The sequence below is a fragment of the Cyprinodon variegatus genome, unplaced genomic scaffold (genome assembly GCF_000732505.1).
Source record: "Cyprinodon variegatus isolate N-32 unplaced genomic scaffold, C_variegatus-1.0 Scaffold518, whole genome shotgun sequence".
Classification (NCBI taxonomy): domain Eukaryota; kingdom Metazoa; phylum Chordata; class Actinopteri; order Cyprinodontiformes; family Cyprinodontidae; genus Cyprinodon; species Cyprinodon variegatus.
In genome coordinates this window covers 156305-183985 of record NW_015150971.1, presented here as the reverse complement: position 1 = coordinate 183985, position 27681 = coordinate 156305, and the positions used below count along the sequence as shown (strand labels likewise).

At 36.9% G+C, this 27681-nt stretch overlaps 1 protein-coding gene across 5 annotated transcripts in view; it reads left to right on the top strand.

Moving 5' to 3' along the window:
- The window catches only part of LOC107094981 (regulator of G-protein signaling 17-like), a 51448-nt gene that overhangs the window by 12462 nt on the left and 11305 nt on the right, over positions 1-27681 (top strand). For 2 of the 5 annotated variants that reach the window (XM_015390927.1, XM_015390926.1), the window contains exons 1-2: positions 10149-10293; positions 25911-26083. In XM_015390927.1, the coding sequence (XP_015246413.1) occupies positions 25953-26083 (131 nt within the window). In that variant the 5' untranslated portion in view covers positions 10149-10293; positions 25911-25952. Of the gene's footprint in view, positions 1-6766; positions 6878-10148; positions 10294-25910; positions 26084-27681 lie in introns of those variants that run through there. The other 3 variants (XM_015390924.1, XM_015390922.1, XM_015390925.1) reach the window with 2 other exon arrangements.

Below are 27681 nucleotides of genomic sequence, written 5' to 3'. Positions count from 1 at the left end.
TTCATAAGGTGGACAAGTAGACAATGACGCATGTACTGTATGAAAATAGCTACATAAACATTGTGAAATTGTGGAAGTATGGCGGTCGTGGTTCTGCCAGTTCAACTTTTCACGACGCTGCCCTCTTTTTAGGCGTTTTCATGTCAACTGTTTTAGGGAGCTGATTGAAGCGTTGTGTATTTAACAGTCATCTCCAAATTGTGCCATGCCGACCGTATGAGTTATATGTTGTTCAGATATACAACATTCCACAGTTTATAATCTGTGTCTGAATATATATGCTTTGCAAATTAAAGCAAGTGCTTGATTTCTAAATTTAATCAGAGCATAACTGTACTCATTTCTATGATGGCACCATCTGTGAATGAATTTGCTTTAATGAATAGAGGATTTTTCATGAAATAGCTGGGCACCTACTTGCGTTGATCAAATGGGTCTCAAATAGGCTCTGGTCTGGTTCAAGTCAGAATGAATTTATGCTATGATAAGTATTACTGTTTTTGTGAGTCGATTTCAAACAGGCCCTGTGTGTGATTACTGGATTCTATGGTTTTGTTTTGTTTTGTTTTTTTCGTTGGCTTGTGTTCTTTTGGGGTTTTTCTTTTGTGACAACCCAAATCATTAAAACATTTGTTGCAAATATGATTTGTTAAATATTACAGTGAACAGCAATAAGCTCTGATTAAGCTTAGTACAGTGGATTTTATATTAATATTGGGGAACAAAATGCAAACAGACTTTTATTTTCATTTGATCTCAATCAGTTAGTTGCTCAGCTATAACATATCCTGACGATTGTTGACTGAATATCTCTGTGACAGCCTGATGGCACCTTTACCTTGTTTTATATGTAGTATTTATATTGACTCACACATATTTTACCTAACTTGCATAGATACACTTGTATCCGTGAGCAAGTCCATACAAATTGGGATGTAAAACAGTGCAGTATCTAACAACATGGACAGGCACATGCATTTTCATAGACCAGGGTTATGTGCTGTGTAGTTTTTCAGAATATCTCTCTGCAGATCTCACTGCCAAGTTTCAGTATGAAGGTTGCAACCTCTTTTGTAGTATCACTATGTCACTATCAAAGCTTGATAGTCTATTATGCTTGTTTTCCACTTATACCATTAAGCAGATCGATGAAACAAACCACTACGTAAAACATTGTTGTTTTTTTCACCAGGCCTTAAATTCTTGACTTTTCTTTGATTAACAGAGACCAGAAAAATCACATGTGGGGTTCCTCATGGCTCTGTTTCAAGGCCTCTCCTATTCAATGTCTACATGCTCCACTTAGCTGAGATTATACCAAACACAATCAGTTACCATAACTATGCAGACGTCACACAGCTTTACATCACGGTTTCGCTTGGTGGCTATGAACCCATCAGAGCATTGGCTAGATGTCAGGGCTGAAATAATCGACAACTAATTTATTAATCGATTAACTGGAGTATAGAGACTCTAAAACGATCCTTAAGTTGACAGAGCAACCAACCTAAAGCAGTTATTATACCAAGATAAAAAGGAAATACATAAACATTTTGCATTTAAAATTAATATGCTAGTCAATATGCTATTCCCAGAGCTTCAGAAGTGGAAAAGTTTAAGTTTCACCTGGTTTAAATTCGTAAAAATTGGTCTTTAAATAATCTTTACCTATATTATTATTAATCAAAAAAAATTATCAACGGATTAATCAATTTGCAAAGAAATAATCGTTAGTTACAGCCCTACTAGATACGTAAAACAGACCAATACAATAATTTTCATCAACTGAATAAAAAAACTAAGGTAATAAAGGATGTCCTTTAGACCGAGGGAGGAAAGATCCAGAATTAGCCCACAGCTTCAGCTACTACAGCTAGAAACCACTGATTATGGCACAAATCTTGATGTCATGATGGACTCAGACCTGAACCTTCAGAGGCACATAAAGGCAGTTAGTCAGCCTTTTATCTCCTGAAGAACATCTCCTGGATTAAAGGACTAATGTCCAAGCAAAGTTAAAAAGCCATTTGTTTAGAACTGCCTTTGTTCAAGTTAAACTGTTAACCAAGGTATTATTAGTTTAAGATTGTGCTTCAACTGCTCTATTTGGTCTTCTACTTGCTTTTATCTTTTCTTTACTTGCTTTTATTTTCCCTCAGTTTTACTCTTTAATTTCTGTAAAGCCCTTTGAATCACCTTTTGACTGAATTGTGCTACACAAATAAACTAGAAATTTAAAGTGAAGTTACTTTGCTGTTTCATCAAAAGACAAAAAGTGTATTTAATTGAACTCAACAGACAGCAAAACATTACTATTGTACCTGCCATAGCTGATAAAAATAAACCAAAGATAAATCATCACTGGTTTCATGTATCTCTACAGTACGTTCTCTTTCCTGCTACAGTAAGTAAGCTGTTTTCTGTAGTTGGTATCTATTTGTTTTAGAAATCTAAAACTGATTATGAGGCTATTTCTAAATGCATTACTCTTTTAAAGAAGCCACCCTTTCATAACTTAAAAACCTTATAAATCGAGTTTGAAAAACATGTTCTGCGAAAGTAGGATTATTCTTTGATCAGTTTTAACTCCTGAGGTAAATGGGATGCAGCAGACAGATTGGAAAAGCCCACTAAGAACTACACCTCTGTTTTGGATGTAGATAGGTGTAGTATATAGACCACCTGGAATGTTTGGAATGTAAACCATGCCCCATTATCTAGGTACAGGGTTTATGTTGCAGCGTATGCATTGGTTACAATAAGGACATGTCATGGGGAAACAACCCATTCACAATGTTAAGTAAAGCTCTGTGTTCTCACCTTGCAGCTTTCTCTCTCTGGTTCATTTCCTGAGAAGATATCACCTGGGACAAACTCTTTAAATAACACTTCTAATGTATATGTAGGTTGATTGTCCCAGATGGAACAGCAGAAAAAGACGAAGATATGTATAAGGCAAACTACTGAAAATGTTGCCCTAATAAACATCTCTTGGAATACATCTCTGGGGGTTTATAAACAGATATAAAGTGACAACTTTGCTGTCATCCTTTAAAACCTAAAGTTAGTAAAGTTGTACTCCGTACCCTGACTAAACTTAACCATCATTTTAACTAAGGCCCCCCAATATTGATTGTAATATCGTACAGAAGTTCAGATACTGAAGACGACGCCATTTAGTGCATCATCCTGCACCAGGTCTAAATCTGTTACTGCACTCCCTGACTTAGGAAACTCTGTATCCGTTTCTTTTCTGATCAGTTGGAGTAGACTAAAAAAGTCTCGAGCCTGTTTAATATTCTGTCACTTGAAATTATTCATCTTTGCTTATCTATGTTTAGGTGTTACAGAGAAAGTTACAGTCTTATAAACATACTAAAGTATAATTGACACTCAGAGTGCTGTCTTTAGATTTGATCCTAGTATTGGTATTTATTATTTAAAGCAATCTTTAAAATCATTGGATTTCCCAATTCTTTAGCTCAGTATCATTACAAATAAAGATGTTTGATTACCAACATTAGAATGATGATGTGTCATCAAGAAGCTCCGTTTAGCAACAGTTTGACAGCAAAAAACATTTGGTTTGTTGATAATAATATAAGAACACTTGATTAAGGTAATTATTAAACTTTTTTTATTTATTTTTTTATTTAACCTGGGGAAAAAAATCCCATTAAGATTAAAAACTTGTTTTTTAAGGGAGTTCTGGCCAAGAGGCAGCAAAGTTACATAGTCTTATACAATGTTTTTGCTATTTTTTCCCCAATACAGTTTCGTTTATGTGTTTATTTTTATTTATTTAAAGTTAGAATATAACCTTCTTTAAATGTAATATTGAATTTGATTCTATTTGTTGGGGTTGTGCTTCCAAAAGCGCATAAATACATCTTCTACTGTTTTATTTAAATTACTTATTAAACTATACATTTCAACAGTTGGAAATATATTTATCATGTCAGGGGCAGAAGACAAGCCATAAACTATTTGTTTTCACATCTACCAGCTTTCTGCTGTGTTCATTTCTTGTCCTGATCGTAAAGAGTACGTTTCACATACAGTACTGGTTTGTTGCCAATTATACAACTCAGTAATCAAAAAGTGTCAAGGAAAGCTTATTTGTTCTTCCTATAAAATGCAGTGATTGCTGACTCCTCTAGCACTCAGTCCAGAATAACTTCTTACCATCATTAGTTTTCCTTATTCATGATAATTGGCTTGATGAGCAACAGCCTTGCAACTAATCTCTGTCTCATGGTTTCAATGTGGAATTCAAGTTGCTCACTTGATGGGGATTTCAAAGGTGAACTATCTCTGCAAGGATATTTCTAATGGGCAGCTGCTTTAAGCTTGTGTCCACTTTTTGGAAGGTTTTTCAAATTATTTTGTTTTGAGCATTTATTCACTCAATTACCACCATTATGTGCACTTTAAAATAGTGTCTAAGGGTATATACAGGCATACTATCAGGAAAAAAAATCTCACTTATTGTGTTGGATGACCGTAGGCGTTGATTAAATGGTGTATACTGTTTGGAATATTTTTGATTTCCAGGAAACTCATAGTAAGTGCTCACCTTCACATGGATTTTATTTGTCTTTGAAAGTCATAAATTGTGTGTTCGATATTGATGGAAAAAAGAACAAAACAAGTAATTAAAAAAAAAGCCTCAAAACAGCAGAAAGAGCTCTTAGAATGAAATGCTGTATTACAAAAGTTGAAGCTTCTTGTTCAACCACAGACATATATCCAGCATGGCTTCCAACCAGGTTGCATTAAAAAAGCTTTTTTGAATGTCTTATGGTTTATATTACAATGAATTAGCAAAAATAATTCTACTCTACCACCTTTTAAAATTTAAAATTTTTAATTTTATAATGGAGACGAGTGATTTTAGTTTCCCCATTACAAACACATGTATTTTATGTGATAGAACTGCACAAACTGATGCATAAGCGTAAATTTGAAGAAAAAGGACATAGAAGGTTTTTAAAATTTTAATCCCCAAAATATCAAAAAAAAAATGTGGTCTGGTTTTATCTTTGTCCTTACTTTTATGTCCCGAAAAATTAGTCTAGACCAACAGATTTCTTCCACAAGTCACATTATTTTATGTTCATAGTCTTTCTAACTAATAAATCCAGCTAATCTGTGGAGGCTTTAGATTTCTTTAGATAATACTGAACAAGCAGCACCAAAAAGTTAAGATATAAAACAACTTCCCAATCTTTAAAAAAAAAAAACAACTTTAACGTGCATACCAGAGAACAAAGGAAGCAAGTGTTTGTTTTGGATCACATATTATTGTGTTTAATAGGACTGGAGACACAGTGGTGGCGGCATCATGATGTGGGATGCTTTAATTTCAGTAAAGACATGAAAGCTAGTCAGATTTCACTGGAAAATGGACGAAGCTGAACTACAGGGTGATCCTGGAGGAAAACTTGTTGGGGGAAGCAGCAGACTGGATATGAGTGGAGTTACAATCCAGCAGAAGAGTGATTGCAAACATTCAAGCAGAGTTACAATCAGGAGCCAAAAAAAAAGCTTAGATCTAAATCCAATTGGAAATATGTTGCACAACTTCAAATAATATCTTAGTTATTTGCCTCAGGGAGCACGCTTTAATGGACAAAATATCTTTTTTTTTTTTTTTTTTTTTACATGCAAAGCTGCTGAGGAGACATCCTAAAATAATTACTCTTATAGTTAAACCACAAAGTTCTCCTGCAAAATAATGACTTTGCAACACAGTTACAGGGATAGAAAAGATTGAAAGCCATGCTTTTTCTTTCGCTTTATTAATATGTCAGTTTGTGATGGTCTGTCACATGAAATCCCAGTAAAATATGTTACATTTTGTACTTAATATGCAGAAAAAGGTGTAAATACTTTTATAAGGCACTGTAAAATAGAATGTACATACAATTTACATCTACATTTAAACTTTCCTCACAAGTATTTAATTGGATTTGTACCAGATGGATAAGAATTTCTTTAAGAAAATCTTTTTTTTTATTAAGACTTTACTGATTGAAAGTCTGAAGTTCATAGATTTAAAAAAAAAAGTGCTTCTCTAATGAGCGTTTTAAATGATTTCACTAATGTAAAGGGCTGATTTTTTCTTTCTTTCACATTTTTATATTTTATATTAAAGTAACTGATTGTCTTTTATTGTAATAAACGACAGAGAGGGTAGGATATGCCAAGGTTTCTTAAACAATGTTGAAAAATATTCTTAATACTTGAAACATATAGAATCATGTTTTTGTCTTCTAAGCCCCAAGTTTGACATATCTTAAATTAATTCTTATAGTCATTAATTTAACATTTTGACATAATTTGAACTATTCAGAAACTGATGTAATTGATAGAATTCATGGTCAGAATTGGGACACACATTCACTTTGGCCTTTTTCTTCTCTTCTTTTGTTTGGGTGTGTGTGTGTGTGTGTGTGTGTGTGTGTGTGTGCTTGTATTGCCGGTGTACACACCATGTTCTTATCTCCATTGGGTTTCTTGTGCATGTTGTGGCTGCTATATATGCTGCTGTGCGGGTGCTCCTCCATGTATTTAAATGTTTGGGGATGGGGTTTTTTTTGTCTTTGCTTTTACTTTTTTAATTACTTGTATGATAAATTTGCATCTTGTGCTTTTCTGTTCTTCAATTTTGCACAAACGCATGTCTGTGAACACATTTGTATGTTCTCCTTGGTGTGTTCTCACGCTTGTGTGGGTGTGTGCGTGCCTGCGTGTGTTTGTAAAGGAGAGGTCCGAGGAAGAAGGGGGGATGACATGCATGTGTCCAGCCTGCTAACATCCCTGACGACTCGCACGCTAACAGACTGCCCACCCTCACGGCATGGCGGATGTCCTGGTAAATCTACTGCTCCTCTTTCTCTTTTCTTGCTCCTTTTTTTTTTTCAAATTAGTTTTTCTACTACTCAGTTTAACCTGAGGGTAGAGCTGCATTTTTAGTAAAAGAGTTTGGCAACTTCACAGCATAATGAAAAAATAAGTAATTGTGACATAATAGCTGCACGTATGCATTCCAAAAAAGTAAAAAAAAAATCCACTGGAATTTGTTTCCAAGTTTGAAGACGTTTCGCTTCCCATCCAGGAAGCTTTTTCAATTCAAAATATCAGAATTAGCTTTTAGTTTGAGGCTTAATAGAGTGGACCAAAACCAAGCCTTTTTTGGCTTAGAAACTTTTTTGGAATGAATATGACCTGGATGACTGAGAATCTTTACCAGCAGTTGCATTTATGATACCAAGTCTTTTTTTTATTTTGTTTGCTTTATACTATCAAAGTTATTGTGAGCTTGTACATCTGGTAAATGTAAAGCTAAATGCATCAAGTGAAATAGAAGTCTAAACAAAGTTTTAATGCAGATCTTTTGACATTTGATATCCAAACCAAGTATTGCATGCAAGCAGTCCCCAGCCATTGCGACACACTTTAGATCTTAGATTGCTAATTGATATATTGTGCAGCGTTCCACAAGTACAAACCAAATCATAAAGTACCCTACATAAGCAGAGAACAAATAAATGCTGTTGGTTACCTAGAAAGCATCACTTAGGCCCAATCCCAATGCACCCCATATTTTCAACCATTAGCCCTCACACACTACCAACACACCCCGGAACTAAAGCCAGTAGAGTTGGAGCTTTGTGGTCTTCCCTAGGATTGGGACACCCCTCATTGCATATACATTATAGTACATAAATGACTGCGTATTTACTGTTAGTATGCACTTAGATTTAAAAAAGCATGATAAGTCCTTGATATGATTAGTATCTGGCAGGGAAAGCCTATAGCAGGCTTCTCCGATCTATCATTCTGCTTCCCAACTCTCCTTCTGAGCTAGCACTGGCTAGCCGCTAAGTTCTCTCCTCACTCTGGTACCTTGATTCTCTGGCGGGTTTCTCTAATCTCCCACCATGGCTCCAGAAAAGGGCACCTCTGACAGCCTCTTTCTGTGCCCTCTCAGTCGGTATCATACTGATTTCACATTGTCCCTGTCTGAGCTCAAAAACACTGCTCCACCCGGCCGAATCAGGTGAACACAGAGCAGCAATGCCAACGGCTTTGTTTGTCTTTCAAAAGTGGAAAGTCACTCCTTAATGTTTGCAGTAAAAAAAACTGTTTGCTCTTCCCTGGAAAGTCACCATCTCAAATATATATCAATTTTTAGGCTAGATTTATACCCCCTACCAGAGTCCTGCATGGGTCAGATTTTTTTCAAACTGCATCTGCCCAAACCCATTGAGTTCAGAACCAAGACCCGAGCTGTTACCCACAATTATCCCTATTTAAAACCTGGGACTGCACAGACCCGTAAATAATAAAGTTCGATCCGACCCGTAATCACAAAGTGAAAACATAAATAATACGTTTCATGCATGCTCTGCTTCTCTGTATGATACCTGCCCGCATTTTGTGCATATATACCCGTGACTTCAACATGCAAAGAGGTTTGGTTTTATTAGGACACAACTACTCTCACGGGGCACAATTTGGGCATGGTAGGGCTAGAGGTTGTATTGGGATTGGGTCTTAAAGAGGCATGATAGTTTTCAACTGCTTGTTCAGTTTTTATTTTCATTTTTACTTTTCTCACTTTACCTGGAGTTGCCATCGGTACCTGAGTTGAGCTGGATGTCGGTCACTTCTGAGTATCCACAAATTCCATCTAGTATGTAATGCTTCCATTTTTTGCAAAGTTGGAACCATTCAACATCCGCTTGATGTCACATCCTCCGAACTGACCCAAAGCACATTAAGGAAAATAGGCTACAGGTTTATAGATGCATTGGGGTTGAACTACTGAGGTGTCAGTCTGCTCATCAGACAAAGTTTTATTCATAAAGGGTCAAATAAAAAGGCTATTTTAAAGATATTTTTCAGTAAAAACTGACAAAATGCCTCTTTAAAAGGGATTCAAAAATAGACCAATCCTTTCGACTTGGCAACATGAAATTAGTTGGAACTCCCAGTAAAGCTGCAAGATCTAGAATTTGTACTTGGATACCAGCTTGTTTTGTTTGATTTATGTTTTTTAAGTGCCATGCATTTTGGTGCCTTGCCCACACTGGCTTATAAGCGTCCATACAAAAATCAAAACAGGACACGCTGGCCTTCTAACGAGCATAGGCTCCATGTAAATATCATTGTTTTGTTTTTTTTGTTTTTTTATTCAAACGGGATACACCACTTGCTGTCTTCTTTCTAAAGCTTTAAATTAAATTTAAAAAATGTATCCATACATCTACCTCAAGATGTCTTTAAATAACTAAAACACAACTGGGTTACCTCTTTATATACACTCAAAGTCTTAAATCAGAGTAAAAATGACAGTAAAGAAAAAAATTACCTCGTCTGTCACCACATTAAGTTTCCAGAAAAAACAAACTCTCCTCTTTAGGAATAATTTTTGCAAGATTATACAGCAGGGTTAAAGTAGAAATGTTTGCTTAACTTCAGTCCTTTGACTTTCCTGACAGGATTTGTTCTTCTCAATTGATTTTCCTTTTTACACACTTTTCCAGAAAAGGAACAATCAGATCATTTTAAAGAGAGATTTTAAATTTTAAACAATAACTTAATTGACCAGTTTTAGCATATCCACCCCTTCTAGCAGATGAAGGTTTACATCGATAAAAATATGCAGTTTAGGGTTTTTGGTTAAACAAGGGTAGTAAGGTAGAAATCTAACACTTGGTCATATTTGTGGAGAAACCTTCCTACGTGTTTCACGGATTTTAGAGCTTTACTTTAGCATGAAGATAAGGGAGTTCAGTCATTTTTCTTTGCTTATAAAAAAAAAGATCAACAAGTCTAGACTCGACTCAATGATACCGTTTTTTGAGTTAGAGAAACCTGGAATGTAAAAACTGATTTCTCTTTTTTTTTCTTCTTTTGCTGATTTGCTTTTATTGATGCAAACAAAGCTTAAAAAATCAGCCCCTTCCATGTTGGCTGACAGGGTTGGGCATGTGGGTTTGTGTGTGTGTTTCTGTGGACACCCAGTCTGATTCATCAAGTTTCGTGAAGAAATCAAGAAGCCCCGTGTGTCACAATACCTCTTGACTGTTTCCTGCCTCAGTGTTTCCATCCCTCATTTTTTTCTGTTGCTTTGGGCCGCCTCTCATCTCTTGCTTCTCCGTTGGAGTGAAGACATGTCGCCTGCGAGATGGTGAAAGAAAGAGCAGAGAACAAAAGAGAGACGAATCGGTTCTGTCATTCAGTAAACCCGCGTTGGTCCAGGCTTGTATCATCTCATCTCTGGTGAGCGTTGCTTCTATATAGCATCTATTTCTGGTGACTACTGCTCAACAGATGATGAGTTGTTGCACAGATGATATAGAAAACTGCTGTCAGTAGGTGGCTTTGTTAGTAAATTTAAACTAAGAACGCCTCTGTAGTTATTTCTAAAAAAAAGTCACCTGGATTTTTTAACCAGAGTATTTAAGATAACTTTTGTTTCCAACTTTTTTGCTTCTAAGAAAACTATACATTTTTGCAGGAAATGCAGTCCTGATTTTTGCAGCTGATAAAATCAGAATAACTCACCACATGTGACATACTATACATGTGGATCAGCTACAGATTCTGTCTGCTTGATTCTCAGTGGAGTCAAAGCTTTCACATTTTTTATTTTATTTTATTTGCAGTGTTGTTTTTTGATGTTGTTTTTTAATCAGAAGAATGATGGCTTGTGCATTACAACATTGTTCTGTTTACTTTTTGTGTTTTTCATATTAAAGCTGATGATTTCCATCCAGGAAATGACCACCAGATTGTGTAACCTCAACTTCCTATCACCAGCTCTGAAGGCAAAGGATTTTTTTTTTTCTAAAAAGCTTCTTTAGATAGACAAAACATTTTCTTTTTTTTCTTACGTCATCTTTCGTGTTTTAAGGAAAAAGATTCCCAGAGCTTGTGCTGAGCCTACTCTCCTGCAGCTTTTTAGAGAACTGGGTACATGTTCGCCTGTATTAACGTCTGATAACATTGATTGCTCATGTAAAGGTTTTAAGTTAATGGTGTGTATCTAATCAGAGTGAGCTTGTTTTTTAACAATCTTCTCCTTATAAGGAATGGAGAAAAATTTGAAGGGGAGTTATGGTTTGTCGCCGCAACCCTTTGGTGAAAAGCATCAAGTCTGTCAACTCGGTGCACCGTTAAGCTGGATTTATAGAGCCACTTATTGCGCATCTGCTTGAATGTGTGACTGCTGTAAAGAGGGTGTGTGTAAGCAAGCGGTCTGTGAGATATTATTTGAGAAAAAGTGGAGGACAGATCAAGCAAATAAGAAGTGCTGCATGTGGGTGTGCTTTAATAGGATATTAGCAGAGCTCTATCAGAGACTTAACATGTCAGGGCAGAAGGTTGCAGAAGCTCCATTCCGTTTACAGCGAATGATTCCTCACTACTGTTCTACTGTTGGCTGTGAGTCGTTAAAGCATATCGTATGCTTGGAGGGAAAAAAAGAGCAAAAAGAAAAATGACTAAACACATTAAATAGGGGTGAATATTGGCATGGGTGTTGCGATACAATGTGTGTCACGACACTTGGGTCACAATACAATATCGTTACGATATTGCAATATATATTGCGATTTTTTTCCCAGTTAGCAAAATTAAATGTAATGATAAAAAATCAAGTGCTGTATATATATATTCATCAGAAGATATTGATCATTTAGTTATTTTGGTGTCCGTGTTGTTTGAGGTTTGAGTCAGTCCACGTCTTCCACTGTGATTGCCGCAACTACAGATATGACACTGCACAACAAAAGGGCACCACAGCATCTGTCAGAGTGGTGGTTCAGAGGTAGCCCCTTTTTCCCTCATTGTTTAAGGTAACATTTTTTGTTTTTTAAATCGATATTAGGAACTGAAAAATCAATATTATATCAGGCTTCTGATATATAACCAAATTTATTTTTTTTTCCATAGCCCTAACATTAAATTTCTTTTCTGACCAGAAACCGAGAAGTCTCACTGGTCATCAAGAATTTTTAATTTCCATTGCTTAACAATGTTGATCTGAAGATGAATTCCTAACCTCTTCATTATGATTAGATTGGACAACTATCCATTACCATTATAACTATCCATTATTTAATCCATTATTCAATATCAATCATTATTTAATGATTGATTTTTGATATAACAATAAAAATAGAAAAGTTAAGAGATTATAGTTCTTCCTGTTTAAAAAGGAGTCCTACTCCCCGCTGTTCCTATAGGCTCGGTGTGAGGGATTGCTTCAAAGTTGATGACAGGATGCAAGTGACTGTCCTCTTTTGCTACATGGTCATTCAGAAATTCTGCAAAGTCAGTCTGTTGGGTTTCCTTCGATGGAAAACGTTTGATCAATCTGTCAGTATGACTGGATTAAATTCACTCTCTAAAATATCCTGAGCTGACATTTGTTCTGAATTAATGCAATATAAATAAATTAAAAGCGGCAGAGAGGGTTTGTAAATGGAAAAATGGAAAAATAATTTAGAAACCAAAGAAAACTTTCTGTATGATGTTGACTAAACTTAGTTATTGTGTTGGTTTTGGAACCAACCATGGAATCTGAAGGGAAGCAGAGTGGAGTCAAAATAAAAGATCATTTTACAAATATTTTAAAAACTGTAAGGATTTACTTTGTCAACTTAAAATCTATCAGGTAGGAAAATTATAAACAGTGAGAAACATTTTACATCACGAACAAGAGACACATAATATATGAATAGCATTTCCAGGAAAATAATTTGGTAAAATTGATGAATGCTTATGTATTACTTGGGGAACTTTATTTGTATTCTAAGTGACACATATTTCTGTTCAGTTCACCATTTGGTCAATTGCATGGACACCTACCGTTCTATCTACACAACAAAAAAAATTATTGTGATATTTAGCATTAATAAACTCGAGGCACATTCTCCTAACATTGTAAAGCAGTATGTGCTATATATATATATATATATATATTTCTGATTTAAAAGTGTACAAGCACTATTTTCACATTAGGTCTTATTCTGTAAAAGGTTATGGTAGGATCAAATGTTCAAAACATGTTATCTCAAGGCACTTTATAATTCAACTAGATCATACAGTCAAGTTGATGCATTTTTTTTTCTAAGGAAAACCAGTTGACTGCATCAACTTCTTGCACTAAAGATTTTTTTTTTCTACTAACCAACACCTAGTTCTGTTTATTTCTTCATTTCTTACCTGCTGATTAAATTTTTCTAACAGCTCAACCTAATTTCTCTAATCTCTCAAACATTCTCCCTAAAGTTAAATCTTTGTCAGATTTTGATTAATATAAACCGCGGATACGAAAGAAAATTATTACTTTATGCAATTATTATTGTTGCGCCGATTCCATTTCTTGGCCTGATACCGATACCCGATACCTGGCTGTGCAGTATTGGCCGATACCGATACCATCTGTTTTAACTTGATGTGTGTATGAAGAACTGCATACTACTTGGATGCAAATTGCCATCATGGCTTTGCCAAACTGCTGCCTACCTTTGAGAAGCAGAAAAAAGACTTATACAAAGTGAATCCAGTAGAACCTACCTGGAATAGGTGACAATAGTTGAATAAAGTTTTTGCTCTCAAAATGGTATTGGTGCCCTATTTGTTTCTACTCGCTGATACCGATACCACCATTTTAGTGCTGGATTGGGCCCCCACCCGATACTGGTATTGGTACAACACTAGCAATTATGCATTTATACATTTGCAGTAACAGCAAGAAAAAAGTGTGATGCTAACTTGAGTCAGGAGCTAATCAAAGCAACTGAACTCCCTGTGGTGCTCGCAGACATTACTGCGGACACCGCGTCCGAACTGAATGCACCATAACAGTGTCCTGGTTTGTTTACCCCCTTGGTACAGGTCATGTGGGCAGATGTGAACAAAGAACTGTTTGGAGGAAGTGTTCTTAGTACATTTCCAAACCCAGAGCAGTTCATTTATGTTTTTAACTTGATAAAACTTTTATCTGACGCAGCTAGCAGTTCTTCACCATCTTGTTGCTAGGTTTAAGATGCGTTGTTGGTTGGGGTGGACTTAGCAATTTTCTAAAATGCGCTGAGCATCCCTTTGATGAAACAAAAAGGCCTATATATCTCTAAAAAAACATTGTCAGAAAATCATAAGAAGATTTAAAATGTTTTCTTCATCTTAATTTGTGCTTGTGAACAGTTACACATAGACACACACTCTGGACCACTGTGATCAGGTGGACAGATTATACAGATTAATATTGAAAATGAGCGCTTCATTACTTAAGGCCTGCTGTTAGCTGCAGCTGTGCATGGACTGTGTGTGAGCTGGTGGATGGATGGACATGCTGTACAGAAAAAAATAAAAACTGGCTGTCGGTTGTTGTCTTCATTTGAATTTCATATTGCTTTATTGGCATGGTATGCAAGCCCATCTGTGCTGTCAAAGCTTGAAGGGATGGGGAGTGTACCAGTTCACTAACTCTAAGGTGATTACTGTGTAGCTATGAAAATGTCTGCTCATGTTTTGTTTTTTCAAAGTAGCACATTTATTTTCAGAAATGTGCGCTGCATAGTGATTCTGTGTAGCACAGAACATGCCTCACTGCTGAATCTGTTCTGTTTGAAAATACCTGGAAATGTATTCCAATCCTTTCATCTATCCATCATCAGTTTTTTTGTTGTTGTTTGTTTTGCATGTTTTATATTTAAAGGTGATGGCTAAAAGTTGAACTTTTCCTGGCAGTAAATGATGAATCTTGTTCCGTATTATTTGCAAGTTGCCAAATCTGCTACTGCTAACCTTTGCTTAGAAACAGGAAACATTTAACCTACCTATCCAAAAATAAGGGGGCAACCCATGCACCCTTTTTTTGTTTCTTTTTTGTTTGTTTGTTGGCTTCAATCTTAGAAGCTCAAAGAAGAAGTCATTTCTCAGCTCAGTCATTAAACGACTATTACTATTACTTCTATTCTTGGTGGTGCCGAACCCTTTGGTTTTGACTATTTGGTGTATATATATATATATATATATATATATATATATATATATATATATATATATATTTAAGAACATATATGAAATTTGATAAAGTTTTAGTAAATATGCAACTTTGAACCAAAAAAAGTGCGCAGCCCTGTTAGGTCATGTTCTAGGACAAAGGTGCTTCTCCTATGCTTATTGTTTCCCTTGCAGTCAAAATAGTTCCCATTAGTATTTGAATGTGTCATTGGCTAACAGGTGCAATACAAACACAGAAATAAAAAGACAGACAAAATAAGGGTACCATTAGATTTCCCCATCGTCTATTTGTAGACACTGTAGATGCTGGTGAGTATCTTTTTGTGACTTGACATAATATGTTTATGCAAGCAATGTAGAGAAATGTGGCTTTCTCTGATGTTCTCAGATCTACTTTGAAAGGCTGATTATAAAATATCTTTTAGGTTTTTTGTGTTTTTATGCCACTGTCAACAGTCCTGAAATGGCCTGTACTTTTATAGTCGGTTTTTAAGTCATGGGACTCCAAAGCGCTTTACACTACAATCAGCCATTGACACAGACATTCGTACATTGATAGTAGCGACCTACAGTGTAGCCAAAGCTGCCTTGGGGCACATTGACAGAAGCAATCCTCCACTGATCCTTAGCACAAAAGCAGGCATTGGATGTTAAAAATGTATTCCATACCTGAAGGGCTTAATGTATTTCAACTATATCAGTATGGAGTATATCATCTGATGTTACATGTAATCTACTCAATGTATTACTTTTGTTCTTCTGTTTCAGTGCCGTTCACGTTACACTATACAATTATGCTTGTGGGACCAACCCTCAGTTTATTGGCTTATAGGTCAGACTGTACAGAGTCTGAATAGTCATAGATGCATTGTGTTGATGCTAGAAATTTCAGTCTGAGCAACATTTAGCTCCAATTAACTAGGGTTAAATTAGCATTTTTAGTTCTCCAGACAACATAAGCTTTACACTTTTATGAATTAGCCTAGGCATCACCAGTCTAGGAATTTGTTGGCTTCTTTTTTTCAGCCATTTTTTAAAGTTACCAATGTAGGATATTGGGTTAAGCAGGGCCTGTTTTCTAGCACTTGAGATGAGTCTGTGTATATTCTGTTATTTTGTTTTGTTTAAAACCTAAGCATGAAAAAAAGTTCTACCTCAGAACTTGAGAACAGAAGATGTAACAACCAAACAATTGCGAGGGAGCTGACTGTGGGACTAAAGGAACCTCATATCTGCCCAATAAGCTTAATTTTCTCAGACCATAGTTCATTCCCCTAATGGTATAATTTAGCCAGCTAGATGGATATAAATAGCTGAGAGTTTGTATGCGAAGATGCACGGCCATCGCTATAAAAAAAAAAAAAAAAAAAAGTTTGTATGCGAAGATGCACGGCCATCGCTGTAAAAAAAAAAAATGTTCAGGGGCAGGGACGGTATGATTTGGACACTTTTGGCGCAAGCACCCTTGCCTTCAATGCGGCGAGGTCACACCAAGCTTATTGCTCTGTGCGGCTTTCTCCCCAATTCTGGCCAGCTCCAGGATGGGGGCATGTTCAGCACAAGCTGCAAGCTCACAACACCACACTACATGAGGAATTAGAAAACACAGCCGTTTCTAACTTTTCCAAATGATCTTTGTGTCGTCGTAGAGCAACAGTCGTTTCTTTCCAGGAGTTTTTCCACAATCTGTTGATAGTGGTGATATTTGTGAGCTAAATCACAGGATGTCTCTAGATCAGTTGATGATTGTTTATTCCCAAAAAACAAAATGCTTAAACTATCTGAAGCTTCTAAATGTGAGTCAGGTGCATTCTTATCCTGGATTGGGTTACCTTCAACTCTAAAACTACTTCCAACACAGATGGATGTCACCTGGATTCTTAGGGTCCTACAACTCTAACTTGAATTAACTGAAAAAGAAAATGTTTTTATAGCGTCTGAAAGGAGGATTGTGAAATTGATTATACTTTAAGGACAAATACGCCTTTTTCAAGGTGTCATTCTCGCTGTCTTTGTACATTGTCCTCCTTCTGTCATCTAAAACCAATGATACCACAATCAGCCACTCTCATAGAGATAAATTCACATACTTTCTGAACAGTCTTGCCCTTATTCAGCTTCAGACAATCACTGACAAAAACATGCACACTCATGTACACAAAAGCCGCAATATGATATCTCTGTGTTATATAAGATGGGGTGGGTGACAACTGGAGGTAAGGGAGTGCCCTGTCGTTTCTCTGACATATCAGGTAAACCTTGTGTGTAGAGGTGTGTGTAGGTGTGTGTGTGTGTGTATACCTCAACATGACTGATTATGTTTGACTTTTATGCCTGCCTGTGTGTGTCTCTGCAGTAAGTAAACTTGCACAGACTCTACATCTGGCAGAAGCTCTACACAGGAATTCTTTTTTCTTTAATGGAAACTGAAACAAAGCTCTCACCTGTTTCTTGTGTGCAAGGTTATGATCGTTGTACAGACCTTTATTGTGTTTTTACAAATACTGTGCAATATACATGTTTATCTATCTTCCGCTAGTTTGTATACATGTGATTTCAATCTGAAAAACTCACACGAAGAGAAAAAACAATTAGTAGTAATTTATTGATACAATGACTTGGTCTTTGGCGCTCAGACCTCGGGAATAAACATAGTGGTGAATTTTGATAGATATGCATGAACAGGAGTAAAAAAACAGGGCTGTTTCCCCACCAGGCCTGAAACTAGTGGTGGAGTGGAGATAAATGAAGTTGGTCAGTCTGTAGACTGCTGACGAGACGGTATGCTGTGCTTTATGAGCTGATACTAGAGCTTTACTCAGGGACCTGAAAGATGGAAGTCTGGTTTGTATAACACAGGTTGAGAGAACCTGTCCATGATGAGCAAGCATGAAGCGAAAGTGGAGAGGAAAAATTCCTCTGGCAAACCAGGCTCAACATGGCGATCTTCTGCCAGACCAGATGAAATGAAACGCGGAATGCAGTAAGAGTCCCGGAGTAATGAAACTGATGAAATTTTAGCTACGATGGTGGAGGAGGGGCTGGAGGTTGAAACGGGGTCATCTGAATGAGTTCACACAGCGCATCCCGCCTGCGCACTAGGTAGCAGATAAGTTGTGGATCGGAAGCCTTTTAAAATGAACTTTTGGAAAATGGCTTTTGTGGAGGTGTGGTTCAAAGCTGATTGGCTGTGTCGTAGGTGGATGTAGGCAATCAATCAGTTTTTTCAGTTGAACTTCTGCTTAGGCTCCATTTAAAATGTCCAGATCCAGTAGACACAATTGAACTTCATTCCTTCGTGCTACCAGGCGCAAATTCAGAAAGCATTGAAGCTACTTGTGAAAGAGGATGTGTTTACTTGTAGACTATGCTTCTGAGTCTTGTTTGCATTTTTAAGTCTGTATTGATTTGCAACCTTTTTTTCCATATTGCATAAAATGCTTATCAACATTCAATAGTTTTAACCATTCAAAAGAACAGTTAGAAGGTAATACCGAGAAATACTTGTGAGTTATCTTTTTTTTATTTTGTTTGATAAAGCTTTTTACATTTATGTAGATTATAGCTACCATTATACTTGATTGCACTGGATTGAATTGAAATCCAATTTAAGTGGATGCTCTATGTTTATTTGAAACATCCATCCTCTATAACTGATTAATCCTTGCAGGGTTAGGGTGGTGGCATTGCCTATGCGTAGGGGGAAATCCTGTTTGTAAAGCACTTTAAGCTGGATTTTGTCATACACTGGTGTTTAAATGGTAATGATGCAAACTAAATACACCCATTTTTAGCCTCATGTGTTTTAAAGTAAAGGAATTAGCAAGGAATATTTTAAAGTCATCAGAAAGGTTTGACATTATTTAGATTTATCATCAAAAATCCAGAAAAACAATATAATATTATGTTATATAAGAAAATAGGTTGTATTAGAAAAATGTAATGACTCTCTGTGCTGAGTTTAACAGTCTGTATTGCATTGCTTTTGAAAAATATTGTCCCAGTCTTATTCACAAAGTAACTTAAGTCCTTTGAGGGTTGCAGGGATGCATTTTCGTCCACAACTCCTTAACTGACATTGCTTTGGACATCTGTTAGGACAGAAATATCCTTTATTGTCTTACAATAGGGAAATTCACTGATCTTTTGTATGTTTTGCATTGCCTTGATTCTTGATCAGTGATGCAAGGTGCTCAGTTGTTGTTGTTACTAAACAAGCCTATACCATTAACCTTCCCAAACATTGACCCCACTCCTAAACTTAGCCATATAGCAGAACAATTATCCCAAACACTGGAGAAAGTCTATTGTTCTACAAGCTATATAGGATGGATTTACAGATGAAACCAGATATTGAGTCTTATAAATAGACAATTGCTCCTAGCATGGAGCTAAATTGGTTGAAAAGTGGCTTATAGACAACAAAGAGAATGTTCTGAGGAGGCTATCACAGTCCCATGGGAAATTTATGGGCAGAGCTGAACGGGTGAGTGCATGCACTGTGACCTACAAACCTGACTCGGTTCCACCAGTTCTAATAGAAGGAATGGGTCCAGATTCTAGCAAACTATTTGTGATAATCCTGCAGAGGGACCGGCAAAGACTCTGCACAATACAGGCAGATTACACAGCAATTCTGCTAAACACTAATCTGGTCATTATTCTGGCTTCCAGCAAATAAGGATAATTTTGATAATCCTAACTCATTTCAAAAGGCCAGTTAGGATAACAGTTAAAAAAATAACATTTGCCGTATGTACACACCTGTTTTTAAGGGTTCAGTTTGCAATGTACTCCTTCATGTCTGGGGCTCAGTTAACCCTGTGGCCTTCAGGTTTCCACTCAACCCTTCAGTGCCTACCTGCTTTTAAATGAAGGTCTAACTAATACCACATACATGTAATGAATTTTAATGTAAATATAAATATACATTTGTTTTGAGTTGATAAGAAGATGCTTTTCAATTCAATGTAGTTTATTTATATATTGCCAATTCACAACACGTCATCTCAAGGCACTTTACAGTTCAAGCAGATCATGCAATCAACTGGTTTCAACTGGTTTTCTAAGGAAAACCAGTTGATTACATTGACTCATTGACTCAAATGCAATCCCTCACGCTAAGAATGCTTGTAGCGACAGTGGAGAGGAAAAACTCCCTTTTAACAGGAAGAAATCTCCAGCAGAACCAGGCTCAGTGTGAGCGGCCATCTGCCGAGGCCGACTGGGGTTCAAGGAGACAGAATCAAAAATACCAAAGGCAACTTTTGATTTTTTTCTATTTCATTTTGTTGTAAACTTTTTTCTTATTGTTGTTGTTTTCCTTCTGACTAGCAAAAAAAGCAAACATATTTATATCAATTCCCCCCTATTGCCATAGAAATAATCCTCTGGTACACTGTGGGTTTCACAGATATTTGCTTTGTGTCTTTGTAATGTGTGTATGTATTGTAAAATGGATGCACATTAATGTCACTAAAGTGCAGGCTTGATTCTCAGAGTTATCACAGAGAATCCTATCTTAGCCTAGAAATGTCTGCTAAGGAGTCTAAGCCAAACCAATGGAGACAAATGAACCAACTCTAGAGTTCAGACATTGACTCAAGAAATGGTGTCACCTTACCTGGAGTTGCCATTGGTCTCTAATGAGCTGGATGCCGGTCGTTTCTGAGTATCCACAAAATATTAGGCTTTGATTGTTTGCTAGGTCGGACCCATTTTTCATTGATGTGCTTGACGTCACATCCGCAGAAACAGCAGGCATAACTTCCTACCCGGAGTACATTCAGGGTAATAGGCTTACAGATTCATCAGGGCTTAATTACTGAGGTGTCAGTCTGCTCATCAAATGATGTTGTAGTCGTAACAGGTCAAATTAAAAGGCTAATATAAACATATATTTTTTGGTAAAAACTTACAACCTGTCTCTTTAAGAGGGATCTTTCTGGCCGACCAACCTAAAATGAAGAGAGGTCGATAAAACCGAAGTGAAGGGAGAAGCAATGCCTCTGTTTTGGGAGGAAAGAAGAGTGTTAAAGATAACCTGGGATTGGATAATAATGCCAAGAGGGTTCTTTTGCTATTTTTTTATTTGTGTTTTTGTTTCTGCTCTTGCATAGATGAAAAGGGAGAAGTGCTACGTGCAACTTTCAAAAGCCAGAAACGGAATGGCAGCTACATTTCTAGTGATCATTTAGGTTATGGATACTGACATCATAATCTGCAATACAAAATACTTTCTCACTCTCTTTTACCTTTTCCCTCTGAATATATGGGTTATGGCTGTGGGTTAAGGTTAAAAAAATGTTTAATGTTACAAACCTTTCTAGTCGATATTGATAATTATTGATTATCATATTCGAAAGTAATCTTTGAAAAGAGGTCATCCCTGTCACCTGCCTTGCCTAGTTTTTTGTGTGAGAGGTTAAGAGGATAAGGCCAAGCCAGAGGACTTCCCTTTGCCTACATCCCCCAGAAGTTGGTGCGTTCTGGAACAGTGAAGTCACAAACCATTTAATCTGACATTTCTTTTATTAATATTGATCAAGTGTCTATCTGGACATATTTTCATTTTGATTTATTGCCCAGCCCTAATATAGGAATCTGTTCTCTTGTCAAGGGTGTTTATTTAGGGTTTGTTTTTTTTTGCGACTATTTGAAATTCTTTTAAAATGTTCAATACTGAGAGAATTCTACAGTATATAGATAATATTAAAATTTATTTTTCTGTAATATTTGTACATCTTTCAATAATTATTAAACATTTATCTGCTTATTTGTGTAAGCTCAATAGAAGCCTGTTAGTATAGGCACACCTTTAACCTCATGTTAGCAGCCCTTTTCAGACCTAAGATGCTTTGGGAATAGCTTTTATCTTTTTGAGGTAAAATTCTAATGAAAACATTATATTTCAGGAATATCTGTCTTTTTTTTTTTTTTTGCTAAATTATGTCGCTAACCTCCTTTTAAGATTATGTGTACATTTGGCCCTGTACTCCATTTAGAGTTTAACCCTATTGTGTTGTTTTTTTTAAAACAACTAATTCAAATCATACCGAAGAAAAACCAACTGAGACCATATTCCAAAATGCGTCCGTATGCATTGGGATGTGTGTGTGTGTGAGTTTGTATGTGTGATCACAGCTCAATCACATGATGCGTCACATTGCCTTGTCTGTTTCCATACCCACTCTCTTTCACTTCCTTTGGGTTACATCATGTCTCTGTTTCTCTCGTTTTTTTCTCCAGTCCTCTCAGTTTTTATAATCTCTTCTTTCCTTTTTAGACCCATTTCTTCTTTCCTACATCTTATCTCCTCTATCATCTCTCTGTGTTACCCTCCCTCTTTAGACACTACCCCCGAGTTGCATCTGTCTTAGATCAAAATATCTCTTCCTTTCATTTCTCCCATGTTTGAAAATAGAAAAATGAAATGTAAATTAGTTGTGGTTAAACTATAAATGATATTACCGGTATTTCAATCGTCTTTTGGTTATTAGTCATTTAGTTGAATTCTTCACTCTTCATTTTATAATCATTCTGTGGACATTTTTCTTGCACTCCATACTTTTTCTCCAATTTCAAGAAAAGGTTCACACTGGTTGACTTCTGATATTAGGTTATTTGTTTAACAGTCTTAGCACACCTGGATAAACAAACAATTACTTATTTGCAGGACTGACTGAATGCTTAGTAGGTTATTCAACTCTTTAATTCGAGTGTAGAGCAAGTTTAGGTGCTACTGTTCAAGTTTTGTTAGGACATTAGCTAACCTTACCTTATGCTGAAGACAGAAGATTGTTTTAAAGTCAAGGCTAAGCTTGGTTTCCTTTACAGAAACTGCTCTTCCTTCCCAACTTCTGCGAAACTTACTCTTATCCAAATGACCATTCTATCCCTTTTAGACTATGGAGACATTATATATAGGGTTGTTTGCGAGTCCAGTCTATCAAAACTTGACTGTCTTTATCATTCCGCCATCAGGTTTGCTTTAAAGGCTCCTTTTAATACACACTATTGCACTCTGTATTCATCTGTCAACTGGCCCTCCTTTCACAATCAACGCAAAATTCACTGGTTCATCTTCATTTACAAAACCGGCCGCTCACCACCTTATTTAGGTCACCTGCTGCAGCCAAAGCCTGTCACTTACAACACCCGGTCGTCTCTTCATCTAAAATTACTACACTACTTTTGGTCTTGCTTCTTTTCAATCTGCTGCTTTTCGTGACTGGAACGCTCTGCAAAATATTCCTAAACTGGATATACTAATTTCAATTTCATCCTTCAAAACAATTACATCATCCTTGTTCACAGACACGTGCAGCTGCTTCTTTACATGATCATTTTTGGGTTGTCTGTTTTTTTTTTTTTATTGTATTTTATATATGTATTACTAATGTATTGTATTTATTTTAGCCTTACTTCCCTTTTCCTAAGCGGTTACTCCACTTGTCAGGCGGCCATTGTAAATAAGAACTTTTTCTTAATGACTTGCCTGTAAAAATAAATGTCCATCCATCTTCTGACACGCTTAATCTCAATTGTGGTCACGAGGGGTGCTGGTGTGTATCTCCAGCTGTCAATGGGCGAGAGGCGGGGTCCACTCTGGACAGGTCACCAGTCCATCACAGGGCAACACAGAGACAAACAGGACAAACAACCATTCACTCACACACTCACACCTAAGGAGAATTTAGAGAAGCCGATTAACCTAACAGTAATTTTGTGGACTGTGGGAGGAAGCCAGAGTACCAGGAGAAAACCTACGCATGCTAAGGTTTAACATGCAAACTCCATGCAGAAAGACCCCGGGCCAGGAATCAAACCCGCAACCTTCTTGCTGCAAGGCAGCAGTGCTACCCGATGCGCCACTGAGGAGCCCAAAAAAAACAAATGTATAATTAAATAATAACAATTTAGCCAAATAAAGGCACAATGACATAAATTTTTATGTTTTACAAATTTTTCAGGAAGTCAGATGACTAAAGAAGAGCCAGATTTGATCATATCGTTTATTAAGCTCCAAAGATGAATAGCTAACAACAACAAAAAACAAAGTTATGTGTAAATCTTAAAGGTATAGTGGAGTTTGGTGTTTTTCTGGGTGGATCATCAAAATAAGTGGTCCTCCTAATTGTCAATAATTCTTGTGATATGTTTGCGTAAGGCCATCCTACGTGTTTGTCCTCATCTTCACTTACTGGTGGCGACATTTTTTTTATCTTTTGGTAAGTAAGCTTGTATGAGCGATGCAATGCAGCAACTTTTAAGCAGAGCGTGCACGAGGAGAAATGGTTCATGCATGTTCTCGCATGCGTTTAATAGGTGTTCCCTCTCAGGAGCGGGTACAGGGTTGTGTGATTTTTTTATTTTTAAAGTGGAGATGGCGGGTCTTTTTAAAAATCCTCCACTATACCTTTAAAATAGTTTGTACTAGATGTGAGTGTGGGGCCCACCAGGGGTTTCTCTCACCATAGCACTTCAAAGAAGCTGTAAATGATTTGATATGACAGGAGGAACTTATATTTTAATTTGTGTCTTTTTACTTTCCGTCCATCCAGAGAATGAAAAGCACTCAGAAACGTGCAGCAATGTGTAGAGGTTCTCTTATATTGCTTCAGTTTTTCGGATCAGTGAACACTTTATAATCAGACAGCCATAGGTTACCTGGGCTGTGTGAGAAAGGGATAAGGTTGGGTTAGGGTTAGAATTTATAGTTGGATGAGAAAACCAGAGTCGGCCACCACTTGAGTTCATGTCAAAGGCGTTCTATAAGGATGAGGTCAGGAGTCCCGCACATTGGAACAGCCAAAAGCATTTCTCAGGTGGTGTGACCCAATATACTGTGTTTCATTACTTTTCTAAAGAAATTCATCAAAAGAAACAAAAACACATGATGAAATTTTTTGTTACTAATAGTGGCAAAGCAATTTATTAGGGTTAGGGTATTTTCCTTAATTAATAAAATATGTGTAATTAAAAATGAGCTTATTTTGTTTAAGGTTATTAAGAAAGAAAACCAATGTAGAATAAATCTGTACAGGCGTAAATTATTTTCATCAAAAGTTTCTAATCTCATGCAACATTCAGGTTTGTTATGAAGGTTCCCAAGGTTTCCTCAGGGCAGAAAAGAAATATATACCCTTCAGCAGGTTCTGGGTCTGTCCCAGGTCCTGCTCCCAGTGCGATATTTCTGGAAAACCTCCACAGGGAGTCATCCATGGGGCAGTCTTATCACATGCCAGAACTCCTTCAGCTGACTCCAAATGCTGTACTCCTAGCATTCCCCCTTTGTCAGTTTGACAACTGTGGCCTGAAACACAGAAGCGCTGACTCTTCATCCTGACATGCACTTTACTGAGAACTGCTCCAGTGACCACTGAAGATCATGGCTGTTTGTGGAAACGACAAGTAGCATCAGGTCACTAATGTTCCACTGCAGATTGCAAAAGATCAACATCCTTCCTTGAAACACGTTTTTGATCTTCAAAGATTCCAAATAAGGAGCACTAAAGTGCTTCTGCACTCTGTAAAAACTAGCACATGCAAATAGTGGGCATGCTGCAGGTGATCTGCAAAGACCGTGTGTGCAATAAATAACGTGCAAAACCAGTTCAGACGCTTTAATTTTAATAAAGAAATGCATAAAGATTGTAAGGATTTTTTCACTTTTAAAGGTATTAGTCTTTAACTAGCTGGTTTGCTCTTTGTCAAATTGTTTTTATGAGTTTCCTTCTCTGCATGATAAAGAAGTTTTCAGAATGTAAACTAACTTGTATTTTCAGCCACAAACACATAAGATGAATAAGCTCTGTTACTGTAATAGAAATGAAAACCACAGTGGATCTCCGTCTGTGCAGTACACAGGTCCGATCCCAGCTGAGCGGGCGGGTGAGCTGGCCATGGGGGGAGGTCGCAGCGAGACCTCGGCTCTGAGCGGGGCAGGAGAGGCCCGGGGCTTGACCACTACCCAGAATTCCCAGCGACCCAACGCCTGCTGCTTTTGCTGGTGCTGCTGTTGCAGCTGTTCATGGTAAGAAACAAGCACACAACTACAAGCACACAACTACAAACCAATAAAATAGCGAGGTAGGAGAGAGATACAACAGCTCTTCCAGTCATGAATAAGAACAGCTCAAATATTCCCGTCAGCAGTCTATCTGTAACTGTAGCTGTTTGTCAGCAGGATCAAGAATCTGCACGTGCAGCTGATATTCCAGTGGAAGAAGTAGTTAATTAGCCTCTTTAGAAACCTCCCTGTCAAAATTTTAGACTTACTCAAGAGTATTATTCATGGATTATTTTAATATTATAATGCTATTATTGCTGCAAGTGCAGAACAGAGACTTCATAAGCTTACTTTTATTAGAAGAGAAAGGGTGTAAATCACACCAATCATAGCGATTCCATTTACCGGTACTATCAACTTCCTGCCCAACGATTGGATTATTTTCGATACTCAAGAATACACCACGATACGATTCAATTCGATTAATTGGTTAATTTTTTTGTACCTTACAGGCTAGATAATGTTTCAAATTTGAAATAAGTAAATTAAAGCTGTTAAGTCAAAGTCAAAAAGCCTTTATTGTCATTATATTCTGCAACGGATACAATGAGATTTTGGGACTTCCATATCAGCTACCATAAAATAAATAAAAATAAAAGATGAAAAATATATATATATATAAATATATTAAAAGGAAACAACAAATAACAGAAGTTGCAAAGTTGTGCTCCACCTAGACCTATGAAAACCTCATTCACTGTGAAATAATAATGCCTCTATGTATACAAGAGTGTGTGTCTGCAAGCGGAAAGAGGGTAGTGGCTAAAGGAAGCGAGGTAGAAGGACAAAATAGGTTTTACACACAGGAGCAAAAGGATAAAACTAGACAGGAGGAAAAAAAACCTAAAACGATACTCTTGCGGACGTGTCGATCCATCGGATCGTCGGCTGTTGGATCGATGCATTGATACAAAACGATTATTATTTACACCCCTTTTGAAGAGGTGCACTGGCTGCAGTTTTCTAGACCATTTTGAATTTTCTAAGAACTACATTTACTAGCATGCAGATTTATAACAGTTCTTGAAATCTAAGAATATTACACAGTGTGAAGGAAAACATTAATTTTTACAAAACAATAAAGTGAGTTTATTTACATGTCTTTAAATAAACCCTGATTCTACCACACTGACAAAAACTCTTAGGCCAAAGCTGCTTTGTGTGAAACTGAACTGTGACTTTAATGAATTATATCCAACCAAGATCAAGTCACAGGGGTAGAAGATCCGGAATGAAAATCCCGACGTCTCTTCCGCCAATGACAAAGTCCAGCTGATTCTAAGGTGTTTCTTGCCCAAAAGGGAGGCTTAGGCTCCCGTTCTGGGTCCGTGTTGGACTCTTCCCCCAGTCAGACATGCCCTGTACACATTGAGAGGAATCCATTATAGGTTTTTTTTTTTTTTTTTACGGCACTAGTGGCTCATTTTTATGAACGGTAGGCTGACAGAAAAGGGGGTATAAGAGACATGCGGCAAAGGACCAGAGGTCCTTTGAGACATACATGTCTGCTGCAAAGAGAGAGGTTGCCGCATGACATGCAGCAAATGACATATGGCCACATG